This window comes from Malaclemys terrapin, chromosome 17 (assembly GCF_027887155.1).
Source record: "Malaclemys terrapin pileata isolate rMalTer1 chromosome 17, rMalTer1.hap1, whole genome shotgun sequence".
Taxonomy (NCBI): domain Eukaryota; kingdom Metazoa; phylum Chordata; order Testudines; family Emydidae; genus Malaclemys; species Malaclemys terrapin.
Genome location: NC_071521.1, coordinates 25420897 through 25439740, shown reverse-complemented (window position 1 = coordinate 25439740; position 18844 = coordinate 25420897). Strand labels below are relative to the sequence as shown.

Sequence of the window (18844 nt, the reverse complement as noted above, 5' to 3'; positions counted from 1 at the left end):
TTAATTCAGTGGCTCTGATTCCAGATGGTAGCTAATGTCTTACCTAACTCTCTAACTGGCGCTAGGGATTATCCTGATAATGTCAGAACAGTGAGTCATACTGCAAAACTAGGAGTATGGATTGAAACCACATTAAAATAGTAAGATAAAACACCCAGGTAATTGTGATATGATCAGAACAAGCCAGTATGGGTTTAATAGGAGAATATCACACATCCCTAGTACATCAACAAAATAGTGAATATCATTTATTTATTTCAACTTTCAAAAAGCGTGTGACAAAGATCTTTTTAAGAGGAAACTTCTGTAAGCTGGTGGTGATGGGAAGATCAGAGGCTGGCTAAGGGTATGTCTACACTAGGAAATTAGGTCAAATTTATAGAAGTCGATCTTTAGAAAGTGATTTTATACAGTCATAGAATCATAGACGATCAGAGTTGGAAGGGACCTCAGGAGGTCATCTAGTCCAACCCCCAGCCCCCAGTAGATCATGTATGTCCCCACTAAGCGCAGTAGGTCAGTGGAGTGCATCCTCAATACCATGGCTAGCATCGACTCACGGAGTGGTGCACTGTGGGTAGCTATCCCACAATTCCTGCAGTCTCCGCCACCCATTTGAATTCTGGGTTAAGCTCCCAATGCCTGATGGGGCAGAAACGTTGTCGCGAGTGGTTTTGGGTACATGTCGCCAGTCGCCCCTCCCTCCGTGAAAGCAACGGCAGACAATCATTTTGTGTCTTTTTTCAGTGCAGACGTCATACCACGGCAAGCATGGAGCCCGCTCAGCTCAGCTCACTGTTACCACGGCTGTTGTGTCCTGAGTGCTGCGGGCAGCAGACGTTGCAGTAGGTCTGCAAACCATGGTCATCCACCACTTCTGCCTCAACTCTGCTCTCCTCCTGCTGTTGTAAATGAACTCAGTCTCAATAGAGTAAATGAGCTCAGTCATCCACTGCTTCCTCTGCAACTCTGCTGTCCTGGTGCCATGAATCCACCTCACAGGCCCTCTCATTGTTTGGTATAAATATCTAGTCTCATGGCATCCATTGTCATCCACCACTTCCGCTGCAACTCTGTGCTCCTGCTCTCCTGTAGACGCCATACCACGGCAAGCATGGAGCCCGCTCAGCTCACCACTGCTGTTGTGAGCATTGTAAAAGCCTTGCGCATTATCCTGCAGTATGTGCAGAACCAGAGCCTGCAAAAGCAGGCAAGGAGGCGACGACAGCGCGATCACAATAGCAATGAGGACATGGACACAGACTTCTCTCAAAGCACTGGCCCTGGCAATTTGGACATCATGGTGCTAAGGGGGCAGGTTCATGCCGTGGAACGCCGATTCTGGGCCCGGGAAACAAGTACAGACTGGTGGGACCGCATGGTGTTGCAGGTCTGGGATGATTCCCAGTGGCTGCGAAACTTTTGTATGCGTAAAGGCACTTTCATGGAACTTTGTGACTTGCTCTCCCCTGAAGCGCAAGAATAACAAAATGAGAGCAGCCTTTACAATTGAGAAGCAAGTGGTAATAGCCCTGTGGAAGCGTGCAATACCAGACACTACCGGTCAGTCGGGAATCAGTTTGAAGTGGGTAAATCTACTGTGGGGGCTGCTATGATCCAAGTAGCCAACGCAATCACTGAGCTGCTGCTATCAAGGGTAGTGACTCTGGGAAATGTGCAGGTCATAGTGGATGGCTTTGCTGCAATGGGATTCCCTAACTGTGGTGGGGCGATAGACAGAACGCATATCCCTATCTTGGCACCAGAATACCAAGCCAGCGAGTACATAAACCGCAAGGGGTACTTTTCAATGCTGCTGCAAGCACGGGTGGATCACAAGGGACGTTTCACTAACATCAACATGGGATGGCCAGAAAAGGTACATGACGCTCGCGTCTTCAGGAACTCTGGTCTGTTTCAAAAGCTGCAGGAAGGGACTTTCTTCTTCGAGTGATTGTTCACGTCCATTACACATTAGGTGTGCGCGCGCTGCGTGCACGGACGTCGGAAACTTTTTCCCTTAGCAGCTCCCGTCGGGCCAGCAGGGCCCCCCTCCCGCCAGAGCGGCACCCCGCTCTAGGGTATATATATCCCTGCAGGCCCGACCCCCTCAGTTCCTTCTTACCGTCCGTGGCAGCATTGGAACAACTTTGTCTCTCGTCTGAGAGTGTCCCTTAGCATAGTCATTAGTGTTATCTTCACAGTTATCAGTTCTTTAGTTGTCAGTGTTAAGCTAGTAGTTAACAGTTCTTTAGAAGTACTTAAGCTCTTGTAGTAGGTATTTGGTCAACCCCAGCACCGGCCCTGGGTGGCAGGGCATGCCGCACACCCAAGGCTTCAAGGCTTGTGCCACGTGCCGTAAACCTATGCCATTGAGAGACCCTCACGACTCGTGTCTCCGTTGCCTGGGGGAAACACACCAAAAAGAGCGCTGCAAGATCTGTAAGGCCTTTAAGCCCAGGACTAAGAAAGAAAGAGACGTTCGCCTTAAGCAGCTGCTCATGGAGACGGCGTTACAGCACGCCACTTCGACGGCACCGTCTGCCTCGGTGCAGAGCGCCCCGGCATCGGTCCGGCGCCGGCGGGACACCCGAAGCCCACGGCACCGATTCAGCGAGGACACTTATGGCACTGGTCGTCTTCGCCGCCGAAATCGAAGGGCCAACCCAAGGCCCGAGGACGCTCCCCGCATAAGAGGGCAGCACCAGCGAAGACCTCGAGTGCGCCTAAGGCCGTTACGCCCCGGCACAGGTCCCGGTGTCAGTGGCTCCGGCGCCGAAAGGCCCGTCGAGCCCTGGGATAGGCGCGTTGAGTGAGGGGGAAGGGCTGGAGGAGCTCTTGGAACAGCCCTCCACTCCGGACACATTTGAGGCAGCAAAGGACCTCATTGAATTATCCATTGAGGGCCCTCCACAAACTAAGGACGCTCCGCCGAGACTGCCATCCAGAGGCAAGCTGGCAATAGTGCGCCCATCACAGTCGCCATCTTGTCACCGTTCACGGCACCGGTCCCAGTTGAGTTCCGCCTCGGTGGACTCCCGGTTGCCCTCCGCGCAGAAAGCGCCACAGCCGTTGGGCCTCAATAAGCGGACGGCACCAACCCAGCAGCCATACTCGAGTCGGCACCGGGACGCGTCGGTTACACGATCCCCGAGACCGACCACCCGTAGTCGTTCCCGGTCCCATGGTCACCGGTACCGATCCAGGTCCAGATCGGCGAGACGCTACTCCAGGTTCCGGTCGCGGAGACACTGCTCTCCAACCCCGGACCGGCACCGTCCCACGGCACCGCCGTGGCCTTCAAGATCACCGTCCGTGGTGTTGGAGACTGACTCGGGCCGGTACGGCGAGTATGCCCACAGGACACAGGCCAGTAGAGACTACGAAGCTTCTTGTCATCCTCAATGGGGCCAGCCAGGCCAATGGCCATTCTGAACACCCTGGGTCTACCACCAGCAAGGCCCCCCATCCAGGGCCTCGAGATCTGAGCCATCAGGGTACCGGTCCCGCTCTCCACAGTACCGCCCGCCCTCTCGCAAGGAGGCAACGATCTCCAGACCGCAGGAGCGTGAAGGAGTGGACTCGGCACCGAGCATGGTACCGTCTCAGTCCCACACCGTGGAACAGGCCCCAGAGGAGCAACCAATCGATGACGTGTTGCAGGAAGGCGAAGATGGGCAAAAGGACCCGACCTCTTCCTCCTCGCCGGACGAAGCCGTGGCAGGCACAACAGTGTCTGGCCCTACCCCGATTGATCATCGGGCGCACCAGGACCTGCTCCGCTGTGTAGCCCTCAATCTGGGCTTGCAGGCAGAGGAGACCATAGAGCAGGAGGACCCCATGGTTGACATCCTGAGCCCGGAAGGCCCCTCCAGAATCGCTCTCCCGATTATAAGGACGGTCCAGTCTAACTACAAGACGGTATGGCAAACACCGGCCTCCAGTGCACCAACTGCAAGGGGCGTGGAGAGGAAATACTTCACCCCATCTAGAGGGTTTGACTTCCTCTTTTCGCACCCGTCTCCTTGTTCACTGGTAGTCTCTGCGGTCAACGAACGAGAGCGTCATGGCCAGCAAGCCCCTGCACCCAAGGCCAAGGAGGCAAAACGCTTGGACTTGTTCGGGAGGAAGGTCTACTCGTCTGGGGGCCTCCAGCTGAGGATCGCTAATCAGCAGGCGATTCTGAACAGACACAACTTTAATTCTTGGGCATCAGTCTCCAAGTTTAAAGAATCCCTGCCTCCGGACGCACAACCAGAGTTCACGGCCCTAGTGGACGAAGGGATGGCGGTGGCCAAAACTTCGTTGCAGGCCTCCCTTGACTCCGCTGACGCAGCTGCTAGGACAATCGCGTCAGGGGTAGTGATGAGGTGCTCGGCATGGTTACAGGCTTCAGGCCTTCTGCCAGAGGTGCAGACCACCCTGCAGGACCTTCCGTTTGAAGGGTCAGGCTTGTTTTTGGATCAAACGGATGCCAGGCTACATAGCCTCAAGGGCTCGCGAGCGACCCTAAAGTCGTTGGGAATGCATACCCCAGTGACACAGCACTGCTGCGGGTCCCTGTTGTAGCCTCTGTCCATCATGCCCTTGGAGATTTTTTTCAAATATTTTGACATTTCATCTTTTGGAATAGAGTTCTGATAGCACGGATTCATCTCCCCAAACAGCGATCAGATCCAATACCTCCCATTTGGTCCATGCTGGAGCTCTTTTGCGATTCTGGGACTGCATGGTCACCTGTGCTGATGAGCTCGCCACGCTGGCCAAACAGGAAATGAAATTCAAAAGTTCTCAGGGCTTTTGCTGTGTACCTGGCTAGTGCATCAGAGTTGAAAGTGCTGTCCAGAGTGGTCACAATGGAGCACTCTGGGATAGCTCCCGGAGGCCAATACCATCGAATTGTGTCCACACTACCCCAAATTCGACCCAGCAAGGTCAATTTCAGCGCTAATCCCCTCGTCGGGGAGGAGTACAAAAATCGATTTTAAGAGCCCTTTAAGTCGACAAAAATGGCTTCGTCATGTGGACGGGTGCAGGGTTAAATTGATCTAACACTGCTAAATTCGACCTAAACTTGTAGTGTAGACCAGGGCTAAGAGACAACAAACACTGAATAGGAATACAGCTCAATTTTCAACATTGTAAAAGGGGGACAGAGAGGTCCCAAGGTTTTGTCCTGCGAGCAGCATTGGCATTGCAAGGACTGGTGTTGACAGAGGCACCTCTGCAACTGAACATGGACATCACTTGTCATTGTACCTTGCTTTGTTCTGACCTCCCCAGATTCAGATCTTCCCAGATCCTAATAGAGTCAAGCTGGAGAATATATAAGCGGTGGGGCTCTTCCATACTCAATCCATGGCATATGCCAAAAGTAGATTGTGCAGATCTGCCGAACAAGATTGTCCCTTTTCTTGCATGTTTGCATGAATTAGTGGTATTAATATTTGTGTGTATTAATCAGTGGTGATATTTGTGTGCAGTGATCAGTGGTGTTAATATGTCAACATTTTACATTATCATTAGGTTGAAAGCGAAGGCCCCATTGAGATGAATGGGACATTTCACACCTCTTTTACCAGGCAATTTTAACGCAGTTACTAGCAGACATTGAAACATCAGTTTACATCTAGTTTTTGAAGGTTATCTCTGCAACCAGACAGGCTAGAGAACTGATACTTCTAAAATGAGAGCTTGATTTGTGGTCCCCAGGGAAAAGTAATTAGTTCGTTGAGTTGCCATTAGTTGGTCAAACCTGACTCTCCTTCCTGGCTGAGTGCTTTGTAGCTCAGGATGTGGTTCGCAAATATTGTAATCCTCCTGCAATGCCCTCTGTCCATTACTGGTGCCAACTAAAATCAATGATTCTCTTTTCCCTCCTATTCAGATGAATCTGACTATCAGACTGAGTATGAAGAAGAAATTCTGGACAATCAGAAGGACGATTACGCTAATTTCCTAAGCAGCCAGGTGGAAGAGGATTCTGACTCCGTAAGAACTGTGCTCTAGATTAGCTCTGTGTGTCTTTTTGCCGGCCTTTAGTCTGACAAACATGTCAAAGCCAAATGTTTTCCTGCAGACATAGAGCCTTATCTAGGTTAGATGGTGGGATCACAATCTCGTGGGAAGGTGAGAAAGGGCAATTGAGAGAAGCAGCCTGTAAGACTGGTGCTGAAAGGAATCTGGTAGAAGAAAATCAGATGGTCTGTAGTGCAGTGCAGGTACTGAGTGCATTCCTAAGCCACGTTCCATCCCTCTCAGGCAGACTGTGTACAGCAGCTGCTCACAGAGCAGCCTATCCAAGCTATTTGATATTTTAGGTTACATGTAACCTACAACCCTGCAAGGCCAAACCTTTCCGTCTTTAGGGAAGATCGTTGGAAGGAACCAAGCCATAAACAGGAGCTTTTGTGTGACTGAAACTTGTCAGCCTCCTTTAAAGGATCCATAATTTAGCAGGGTGTTGACATAAGCTTTGTCCCTTCCTAGACGCATAGCGGGGAGAATGCATGTCTCATGGCCAGAGTTCACAGACTGGCATTTAAATAGTTATAATCTATCTCTAAGTTGTGATGACCATGACGTTTTTCTGACCTCCCATCTTGGAGCAAAGCATAAATTGGATCACACAGCTCCACTTAGGTAATGAAAAACTCTACAGCAAATCTGCATCCCTGCTCTCTCTCTCTTACGGGGAGAGTCCTGGCCAGCTACAAATGCCTGCTAATATTTGGAAAGAACAGTTCTTGGATGGGAGCATGTGAACAGGTTTGAGAAACTACACAAATAAGATATACAGGGAAGGACGTGAGGTGACTTCAGTGTTTCCGAGTGAGATAGCAGCAGAGTGCGAGGGCTGTCTCGTAGATCCACACAGATTCATGTTCCTGGATGTATTTAAAATCGTCATCAGCCAAGCTAATCCTTCTGAGACTGAAGTCTGATATGCAGAAGGCTTCTGGGGAGGAAGGAGAGCGAGGAGTGTCTTTGTTTATCTGGAACAGTCTGCTAAATCATGTCAGATCAGATATCTCCTGCTGATGAGTATGTTTGTTTCCTCCTTCAGGATGAAGATGTACAAATAAGAAAACGCATCACCATCCCCAAACAGGAGAGCCGATCCAGCAGCACAGGGGAGCCCAGCTAATCCCTAGGGGAGCTATCAGGACTTGTCTTTCATTTGATCACATAACTGTAGTTTCACTGACTAGAGCCCTTTTTATAAAGAGATTGCCTGGTTGAGATGTTGCAGTTACTCAAACCTCTCTGATCAGGATGGAGGGGCTATTTAACTGTCCTTAGTGAAGCACAAGACCTGCCAGTGCACTACCCACATCTCCATGCCCAGTGAGATCTCATGCCATGGAAATTTGCAATGACTTTGCTCCTTTTTCCAGGTGCCATTGTGGGTTGTGAGTCATTGATCTCTCTGGGGTTTGTATAATGAAGGGGTGTGCTGGGAGTTGTCTGTGGTTAGAAGTATGTTCAGATGCTGCTTTGGCTGTCTGCCACCATGGGTTCTGTTTGCTGTTCTGGCCCAGAAGGCTCAAAAAAATGAACATTGCTGGAAAGTATGTGCACTGCCACTGCTGTGAAGGATAAATACATGAGCATTAGAGTGCAGAGGTGTTTGTCACAGGAGCCAGGCAGCCATGTTGTTAACTCAGCTCTGTATTTATTTTGCAACTGTGTAAGTGGGAGTATTGCTGTGATAGTAGGATAAAGGGTCTCTGTCTGCATTTCGCTTGAAGACTTAACGGGAAATCTAAATGCTACAAGTTAATTACTCTGAATGTTACTCATTTGCTTCAGATACTGTATAATCAAGCCATCTGCAGGAGCATGTAATGATGGTGCATTTAGTTGCTATTTGCCAGGCAGTTACAAAGTAGCTACATAGCTGTAGCTACCTTGTGAAACGAAGTGGTAACTGCTGAAATGAAATGCCTGTACGTGGTTGTCAGTGGGTTACAAGATTTTGTCATTAATCAGTAACTGCTTTGTGGGGTGTGATAAAATACCAGGCAGGTTATGTTGAGTCCATAAGAGTTCATGTTTTAAAGGCCTCATTGCCGGCATGCAAAACTTGCCCAACTTTTCAGGAGCTCCACAAAGGCTGCAGCCATCTAAAATGGAGCAGTCCAGGTTCCATTCCCAGCATGGTACGCTCTGTCACGACCCCAGTGGAAGGTATTTGAATGCTGAAGATTTTTGGGAATGCACCAGTAGCCCAAAGATCTTAAGTCACTTCTGCTGAGATCAGAACCTTCCAAGGTGACACTTGTACTTTTGAAGACGCCCTCAGTTTATAACCACAGCTGGAGTCCTTATTATATATGTATTTTAAAATAAAATTGCAGCAGAGAAATCGATGCTTGCTGTCGTCACTTACCAGAAGGCTACAGGAGATGTGGATGGCTGCACCAATCCAGTACACGTGGTCATTCACCCATTCAGGGCCCTGCAACATCTAGAAAGTTGGGGCAGCATCCAGGATTGTTATGGATCCGGAGGGCAAGTTGCCTTTGAGCTTTGTACCATCTCTCAAGGAGTTGCATAACTTCTAATATGAGGCATTAGCCCTCAACGGGTAGTGATCAACGTTTTGATGTCTAGTTGGCAGCCGGTATCAATCGGAGTGCCCCAGGGGTCGGTCCTAGGGCCGGTTTTGTTCAACATCTTTATTCATGATCTGGATGATGGGATGAATTGCACCCTCAGCAAGTTCGCAATGACACTAAGCTGGAGGGAGAGGTAGATACGCTGTAGGGTAGGGATAGGATCCAGAGTGACCTAGACAAATTAGAGGATTGGGCCAAAAGAAATCTGATGAGGTTCAGCAAGGACAAGTGCGGAGTTCTGCATTTAGGAAGGCAGAATCCCATGCACCGCTACAGGTTCTGGATTGACTGGCTAAACAGCAAGTCTGCAGAAAAGGACCTGGGGATTACAGTGGACAAGAAGCTGGATACGAATCAGCAGTGTGCCCTTGTTGCCAAGAAGGCCAACAGCATATTGGGCTGTATTAGTAGGAGCATTGCCAGCAGATCGAGGGAAGTGATTATTCCCCTCTATTCAGCATTGGTGAGGCCACACCTGGAGTATTGTGTCCAGTTTTGGTCCCCACACTACTGAAGGGATGTGGACAAATTGGAGAAAGTCCAGTGGAGGGCAACGAAAATGATTAGGGGGCTGGGGCACATGACATATGAGGAGAGACTGAGGGAACTGGGGTTATTTAGTCTGCAGAAGTGAAGAGTGAGGGGGGATTTGATAGCAGCCTTCAACTACCTGAAGAGGGGTTTCATAGAGGATGGAGCTAGGCTGTTCTCAGTGGTGGCAGATGACAGAACAAGGAGCAATGGTTTCAAGTTGTAGTCGGGGTGGTCTAGGTTGGATATTAGGAAAAACTCACTAGGAGGGTGGTGAAGCACTGGAATGGGTTACCTAGGGAGGTGGTGGAACCTCCATCCGTAGAGGTTTTTAAGGCCCTGCTTGACAGAGCCCTGTCTGGGATGATTTAGTTGGTGTTGGTCCTGCTTTGGGCAGGGGATTGGACTAGATGACCTCCTGAGGTCTCTCCCAACCCTAATATTATATGATTCTATTCTATGATTCTAAGCCTAAACTTATTAATGGTGAAGGGTGGATTTTATCCATAAAAACAACAAGGAGTCTGGTGGCACCTTAAAGACTAACAGATTTATTTGGGCGTAAGCTTTCGTGGGTAAAAACCTCACTTCTTCAGATGCATAGAGTGAAAGTTACAGATGCAGGCGTTATATACTGACACATGGAGAGCAGGGAGTTACTTCGCAAGTGGAGAACCAGTGTTAACAGGGCCAATTCAATCAGGGTGGATGTAGTCCACTCCCAATAATAGATGAGGAGGTGTCAATTCCAGGAGAGGAAAAGCTGCTTTTGTAATGAGCCAGCCACTCCCAGTCCCTATTCAAGCCCAGATTAATGGTGTTAAATTTGCAAATGAATTTTAGTTCTGCTGTTTCTCTTTGAAGTTTGTTTCTGAAGTTTTTTTGTTCCATGATCGTGACTTTTAAATCTGTAATAGAATGACCAGGGAGATTGAAGTGTTCACTTACTGGTTTATGTATGTTACCATTCCTGATGTCCGATTTGTGTCCGTTTATTTTTTTGCGGAAGGACTGTCCGGTTTGGCCAATGTACATGGCAGAGGGACATTGCTGGCACATGATGGCATATATAACATTAGTGGATGTGCACGTGAATGAGCCCTTGATGGTGTCTGTAAGCGAGGACTGGCCTGCCTCCCAAGGTCTGTGAGAGTGAGGGATCATTTTCCAGGATAGGTTGTAGATTGTGGATAATGCGCTGGAGAGGTTTTAGCTGGGGGCTGTATGTGATGGCCAGTGGTGTTCTGTTATTGTCCTTGTTGGGCCTGTCCTGTAGTAGGTGATTTCTGGGTACCCATCTTGCTCTGTCAATCTGTTTCCTTACTTCCCCAGGTGGATATTGTAGTTTTACGAATGCTTGATAAAGATCTTGTAGGTGTTTGTCTTTGTCTGAGGGGTTGGAGCAAATTCGGTTGTATCTTAGGGCTTGGCTGTAGACAATGGATCGTGTGATGTGTCTTGGATGGAAGCTGGAGGCATGTAGGTACGTATAGCGGTCAGTAGGTTTCGGGTATAGGGTAGTGTTTTAAATAATGGAGATATCCCATCTCCTAGAACTGGAAGGGACCTTGAAAGGTCATCGAGTCCAGCCCCCTGCCTTCACTAGCAGGACCAAGTACTGATTTTGCCCCAGATTCCCAAGTGGCCCCCTCAAGGATTGAACTCACAACCCTGGGTTTAGCAGGCCAATGCTCAAACCACTGAGCTATCCCTCCCCCATGTTAAAATAAGTTTATGTGACCATCACTTATTTGCACTGTAGTGTCCAGGAAGTGGATCTCTTGTGTGGACTGGTCACAGACCTTGGGAGGCAGGCCAGTCCTCGCTTACAGACAACCCCCCAACCTGAAACAAATACTCACCAGCAACTACACACCACACCACAGAAACACCAACCCAGGAACCAATCCCTGTAGCAAATCTCGTTGTCTACTCTGTCCCCATATCTACTCTGGCGACACCATCAGAGGACCCAATCACATCAGCCATACCATCAAGGGCTCATTCACCTGCACATCCACTAATGTTCTATATGTCATCATGTGCCAGCAATGCCCCTCTGCCATGTACATTGGCCAAACCGGACAGTCCCTCCGCAAAAGAATAAATGGACACAAATCGGGCATCAGGAATGATAACATACATACGCCAGTAAGTGAACACTTCAATCTCCCTGGTCATTCTATTACATATTTAAAAGTTACTATCCTTGAACAAAAAAACTTCAGAAACAGACTTCAAAGAGAAACAGCAGAACTAAAATTCATTTGCAAATTTAACACCATTAATCTGGGCTTGAATAGGGACTGGGAGTGGCTGGCTCATTACAGAAGCAGCTTTTCCTCTCCTGGAATTGACACCTCCTCATCTATTATTGGGAGTGGACTACATCCACCCTGATTGAATTGGCCCTGTCAACACTGGTTCTCCACTTGCGAAGTAACTCCCTGCTCTCCATGTGTCAGTATATAATGCCTGCATCTGTAACTTTCACTCTTTGCATCTGAAGAAGTGAAGTTTTTACCCACAAAAGCTTATGCCCAAATAAATCTGTTAGTCTTTAAGATGCCACCAGACTCTTTGTTGTTTTTGTAGATACAGACTAACACGGCTACCCGCTGATACTTGACACCATGCAAGGTTAAAATCCATGTGCATTTTATATAACAACCTGGTATATGGATTGTGCCAGTTCTTTTCCCGACCCAAAGTCCAGAGTATGGTCAAGGGACCAGAGGCCTAGCAAATAGTGATTAGCTAAAAGAAGCAAAATAAACAAAAGATAACCTTGCTTTGCCAAAATAAGCCTAGTCAGCAAATTGCCAGGTGTTAGAGCTAAAAACTAAATATGGAGATATACCTATCTCGTAGAACTGGAAGGGACCTTGAAAGGTCATCGAGTCCAGAGCCCTGCCTTCACTAGCAGGACCAAGTACTGATTTTGCCTCGTATCAGGGGGTAGCCGTGTTAGTCTGTATCTACAAAAACAACAAGGAGTCTGGTGGCACCTTAAAGACTAACAGATTTATTTGGGCATAAGCTTTCGTGAGTAAAAACTTCACTTCTTCGGATGCATAGAGTGAAAGTTACAGATGCAGGCATTCTATACTGACACATGGAGAGCAGGGAGTTACTTCACAAGTGGAGAACCAGTGTTGACAGAGCCAATTCAATGAGGGTGGATGTAGTCCACTCCCAATAATAGATGAGGAGGTGTCAATTCCAGGAGAGGCAAAGCTGCTTCTGTAATGAGCCAGCCACTCCCAGTCCCTATTCAAGCCCAGATTAATGGTGTTGAATTTGCAAATGAATTTTAGTTCTGCTGTTTCTCTTTGAAGTCTGTTTCTGAAGTTTTTTTGTTCAATGATGGTGACTTTTAAATCTGTAATAGAATGACCAGGGAGATTGAAGTGTTCACTTACTGGCTTATGTATGTTACCATTCCTGATGTCCGATTTGTGTCCATTTATTCTTTTGCGGAGGGACTGTCCGGTTTAGCCAATGTACATGGCAGAGGGGCATTGCTGGCACATAATGGCATATATGACATTAGTGGATGTGCAGGTGAATGAGCCCTTGATGGTGTGGCTGATGTGGTTGGGTCCTGTGATGCTGTTTCCAGAGTAGATATGGGGACAGAGTAGGCAACGAGGTTTGCTACAGGGATAGGTTCCTGGGTTGATGTTTCTGTGGTGTGGTGTGTAGTTGCTGGTGAGTATTTGCTTTTGATTTTGCCTCAGTTCCCTAAGTGGCCCCCTCAAATAATTGTGTCTTATTCAGAGTTGCAGATTGAACAAAGAAGCCTGTTTCGGTTGTTAGTTTCTTTTGTAGGGAGACATTGTTCCCACAGATCCAACCTTGAGTTGATAAAAGGTTGGCACATGTCAGTATAAGATATGGCATCCTCCCACCTCCCTTTCCCAGGGACCATTGCCTGCCTTCAAACACAAAGGAGACAAGCTTTATTGCCATATATTTTCACTGTTTCTTTGTTTTAACCCCTAGGAATGTATCTGCTGGACAATCAAAGGAGTTGCTCCATTCCTATGAACCCCAAATCAGAATTCAACATATATATTTTATACTAATAACATTTTATCAAAGTATTAATTAAATGTTAACTTGCTAACTTGAGACCATGGGCGGAGACATTATGTAACCTGTTAACCATTGGCTAATGTGCTATCTTGTCTTGTGCCTAGACCTATCCCGGGGTGTGAAACTGCCTACCCCATCACTTTCCCCCGCCCATGAAAAATCCATATATTCCATTGTAATCAATTGATTAACAGTGTCTCTGAGCGTAATAAGCAAGGTAACACTCCACCAGCGCTGTGTGTAATAAACTCCTATGCTTAACCTCTACACGGTGTGAATTTATGTCCTTCAAATGGCCATTCTATACCCATTTGTTCTTGTGTCCACATTAGTGCTTATCTTAAATAACTCCTCTCCCTATCTGTATTTATCCCTCTGATGTATTTATAGAAAGCAATCATGTCTCCCCTTAGCCATCTTTTGGTGAGGCTAAACAAGCAAAGCTCTTTGAGTCTCCTCTCGAAAGGTAGATTTTCCATTCCTCGGATCATCCAAGTCGCCCTTCTCTGCACCTGTTCCAGTTTTGAAATCATCTTGCTTAAACATCGGAGACCAGAACTGCACACAGTATTCCAGATGAGGTCTCACCAGTGCCTTGTATAATGGTACTAACACTTCCCTGTCTCTACTGGAAATACCTCACCTCATGCATCCTAGGATTGCACTAGCCTTTTTCACGGCCACATCACATCTCCAGATCTTGTATGATATTCCAGTTCTCCTCTGTATTGGCAATACCTCCCAACTTTGTGTCATCTGCAAATTTTATTAGCACACTCCTACTTTTTTGTGTCAAGGCCATTAATAAAAATGTGAAATAAGATTGGGCCAAAGACCAATCCCTGAGAAATTCCATTAGTAACCTCCCTCCATCCTGACAGTTCACCTTTCAGCATGATCCGCTGTAGTCTCCCCTTTTACCAGTTCCATATCCATCTTTCAATTCTCATATTAATCCCCATCGTCTCCATTTTAACTAATAATTTCCCAAGTGAAACTGTATCAAATGCCTTACTGAAATCCAGGTAGATTAGATCTACTGCATTTCCTTTGTCTAAAAGATCAGTTCTCTTCTCAAAGAAGGAGATCAGGTTGGTCTGGCACGATCTACCTTTTGTATAACCATGTTGTATTTTGTTCCATTTACTGTTCACCTCTGTCTTTTAACTAACAGGCCTGTAGTTTCCCAGATCACTTCTTTTCCCTTTCTTGAAAATAGGAAGTATATTAGCAATTCTCCAGTCATAAGGTACGACCCCTGAATTTACAGATTCATTAAAAATCCTTGCTATTGGCTTGCAATTTCATGTGCCTTCTCTCCTAAACTTCTGTCAGAACAAAAAAACCACACATACCACACACATCCTCCCCCAAACTCCCTCTCAAGTTTCCCTGTTTTCAGCTCTTGTTTGCTAGTCCTTTGTTGCTCCTCCTTACCGCTGTCTGGCCATCTGGCTCCCTTCATAAACCTGCTGCCTAGGAAGCCTTGTTCCCAGTCAAGTTTCAGCGGTGATCAAAGCCCTGCTTCTCACAACCCACTGCTCCCTACCAGATGTTGCAAACTGAACTCAAACACACACACTCCCAAGAGCTCACTCGCTGCCCCTAATGCTCTTGCCTGCCTTCTTCTCCAACAGATTCCAACCCAAACTCCTCTGAGTTCAGCTCTATTTGCTGGCTCCTGTGCCTCTGCTCCTGGCTGCCAGTCATTAAAAGTTACGTCTGGTCATTGGGCTTCCATTGCATCTCCAAGGTCTTTCCATTCATGTGTGGGCAGTTCTTGGCTCATTCTTCCAACTCAGAGACCTACACGACAAACTCCCCACTATTATGCCCATCCCAGAGAAGAAATTAACCCATTCAGTCCTACTAGGTCACAATGCAAAAATGATTGTGAAAATTATCTATCTATATTTTTCATTAAAATAATGCAGATATTTCCCACATTCTCCACAAAATTTCACCTGGATGCTCTTTCTTTTTGCCTCATGTTTGCTGTTGTCAACAGTTCTAGTTGACTAGAGAATAAAGCTAGTAAGTTCTGCTTCATGTGGACCCTTCTGAACAGGAGCTGTGGGAGCTCAGGTTGCAGTATGTGCAGCTATCAGTTCTGTGAGTGGGTCATTCAAGCAACATGTTAATGGTACTTCTGAGAAATATCTCACAACAGGCAGTGCTGACTGTCCACTGACTGAACCCCATAACCATATGGAGGTTATGATTCCAGGACTAGCCACAGCAGTCAGTGTCTCCATGGCTCTGGTGAAAATATCTGCTGGGACTCTTGTATCTGGGTATCTGCTGGGAATCTTGTAGGTGTGAGTTGTTTTGGGGTTAACTCACTTTGTGTGTTCATTTTAAATGTTCCCACGTATACATCTGTGATACTTCACCAGTTGCACCCTGGCAGTTTTCATTCTATTTAAACATCCCATATCACATTCCCCTCTTTTGACACTCTGCGCTTGTGAATGTGGAGCCTTTATCGGAGGAAATCATTCCTATAGCAACAGGCAGCCCAGCATTCGCAAACTTTAGTACCTCAGGTTAGTGTTCTTGTTCCAGGGGTGCTGAGCTACCTGCAGCTCCACTGATCTCAGCAACACTGAAAATCAGGGTGCTCATTTAGATGTCCAACTTTTCTGCACCCAGGTTTGGAAATGATGGCTTTAGCCCAGTCTCACTGTTAACAAACTTGGGACTGAAACTTTCTCTACATGAATATTCATGCTGAACTCTGATTCTCTTGTAGTTGAACAGATTAACTTTCCAAAGAGCAAGTATCGGTGGAGTCGCTCATTTCCTGTGTCCAGAGATTTACCTTTTTAAAATAAAAACCTTGCAGTGTTTGAAATGGAGTTAGAGTAACTCAAAAGGTTCCTTTTGTAAAGACACTTTACTGTGTCCTTACTGGACTGTAGCTGTTTTGTATAGTACCGTGCCTGTATTTGTTGAATGATAAAAAGCCTACTTGTTAAGCATAAAAAGAATGGACTATGAATGATATACACATGCTCATGCACACAATGGTGCATTTATTGTTTGCTTAATTTATGCAGTACTGGCAGGTTGCTGATAACTGTATCTCTGACTAATGAAAGATAACAAACTTTAATTGGGGAAATAGGTCCATGCTTGTTTCTGCCTCCTATCAATTGTGCCTATGATGACAGGGTACAAAGGAGATAATGTCTGTTCACCATCCATTTATAGCTGGGTTACAGAATAGAAGTGATAAAATTGCCAATGATGAACATAGACTGAACATCCTGCCAGACCATCTTAATGACCTACCTAGAGATCGATTCCTGCAACGCTCTCTCTACAAGGAGACTACGTCCATTTGGGATTTACCAGGATGAGGATGAAGAGAAAGGTAGAACATGCTCCAAGGGCTGGAAGTTGAAGCTAGACAATTTCAAACTGGAAATAAGGTGTTAATATTTAATAGGGAAAGTAATTGCCCTTTGGAACAATTTACCAAGGGTTGAGGGGTATTCTCCATCACAGACAAGTTTAAAATCAAGGCTGGATGTTTTTCGAAAAGCTCTGCTCTAAGAGTTATTTTTGGGCAGGTCTCTGGCCTGTGTTATACAGGAGGTCAGGCTAGATGATCACACTGGTCTCTTCTGGCCTTGGAATCTACAATGATGATACAGAACCTCTTTTTCTGATGAGGAAATTAGACACATACCCAGAAAGTTTATGCTAAACGGCAGAGATGGCTAAGCTTTCTAAATAGAGCTCACTGCAGCCATGATCCTCTTTAAAATGAAGGTATGCCCTATGGATACTAACAATCCCAGCATGCCCCCTCTTTATCTAAGCAGAAACGGGTCTGTATAGCTGCAAGCCAGCCTTCGGGGTGACTGACTGCTGTGTGCCGAACTCTGAGAAGTGTGTTTGCTCCAAGAGTGGGTCCTTGGTCCTCACGCTCCACCCAGGACCCTGCAGTGTTATGTTTACAAAGGAAACCTTGGAATCATAGAATATCAGGGTTGGAAGGGACCTCAGGAGGTCATCTAGTCCAATCCCCTGCCCAAAGCAGGACCAACACCAACTAAATCATACCAGCCAGGGCTTTGTCAAGCCAGGCCTTAAAAACCTCTAAGGAAGAAGATTCCATCACCTCCCTAGGTAACCCATTCCAGTGCTTCATCACCCTCCTAGTGAAAAAGTTTTTCCTAATAGCCAACCTAAACCTCCCCCACTGCAACTTGAGACCATTACTCCTTGTTCTGTCATCTGCTACCACTGAGAACAATCTTGATCCATCCTCTTTGGAACCCCCTTTCAGGTAGTTGAAAGCAGCTATCAAATCCCCCCTCATTCTTCTCTTCTGCAGACTAAATACACCTCTACCTTGATATAACGTGACCTAATATAAGTCGAATTTGGATATAACGCGATAAAGCAGTGCTCTGTGTGGGGGGAGGCTGCGCACTCCGGCGGATCAAAGCAAGTTCGATATAACAGAGTTTCACCTATAACATGGTGAGATTTTTCGGCTCCTGAGGACAGCGTTATATCGGGGTACAGGCATAATGCCATTTCTCTCAGCCTCTTCTCATAAGTCATGTGCTCCAGCCCCCTACTCATTTTTGTTGCCTCCGCTGGACTCTTTCCAATTTTTCCACATCCTCCTTATAGTGTGGAGCCCAAAACTAGACACAGTACTCCAGATGAGGCCTCACTAATGCCGAATAGAAGGGAATTATCACGTCCCTCGATCTGCTGGCAATGCTCCTACTTATACAGCCCAAAATGCCGTTGGCCTTCTTGGCAACAAGGGCACACTGTTGACTCATATCCAGCTTCTCGTCCACTGTAACCCCTAGGTCCTTTTCTGCAGAACTGTTGCCTAGCCACTCGGTCCCTAGTCTGTAGCAGTGCATGGGATTCTTCCGTCCTAAGTCATCATGTGTGAATGAGTTTCCATCCGAAGTTGGGGTTACTAGTTTAGACAGCAACTGTCATTAGCCACTGCAATCACCTGAGAGTTGTCTAGATTAGGGCCAGCTGCCACTCTTGTCAGTTGGTTGAAGAGCTAAACACTGACACAAGAATATCAGTAAAAGCCATTGCAGTCTAGCTGGTCAGAAAGCTGGTAGTGTTTTATTGGGAACAAACTCATAGACTTTAAGGTCAGAAGGGACCATTATGATCATCTAGTCTGACCTCCCACATGATGCAGGCCACAAAAGCTGACCCACCCACTTTCCCTTAACTCAGCTGTTGAAGTCCCCAGATCGTGATTTAAAGACTTCAAGTTGCAGAGAATCCTCCAGCTAGCAACCCCTGCCCCATGCTGCGGAGGAAGGCGAAAAACCTCCAGGGCATCTGCCAATCTACCCTGGAGGAAAATTCCTTCCCGACCCCAAATATGGCGATCAGTAGAACCCCGAGCATGCAGGCAAGATTCTCCAGCCAGACCCGCATTGACCATTGATACTATTTACCAGCGATGGCACGTTATTGACTAATTGACTAAAATCACGTTATCCCATCAAACCATTCCCTCCATAAACTTATCAAGCTTAATCTTAAAGCCAGAGAGGTCTTTTGCCCCCACTGTTTCCCTCGGCAGGCTGTTC

General features: G+C 46.9%; 1 protein-coding gene across 3 annotated transcripts in view; it reads left to right on the top strand.

Annotated features, from left to right (window-relative positions):
- Window positions 1–8372, top strand: part of PNPLA7 (patatin like phospholipase domain containing 7) — a 408012-nt gene extending 399640 nt beyond the window's left edge. For all 3 annotated transcript variants that reach the window (XM_054007693.1, XM_054007690.1, XM_054007692.1), the window contains 2 exons: window positions 5888–5991; window positions 7067–8372. In XM_054007693.1, coding sequence (XP_053863668.1) covers window positions 5888–5991; window positions 7067–7147 — 185 coding nt within the window. In that variant the 3' untranslated portion in view covers window positions 7148–8372. The remainder of the gene's footprint in view (window positions 1–5887; window positions 5992–7066) is intronic.
- Window positions 8373–18844: the final 10472 nt, after the last annotated feature.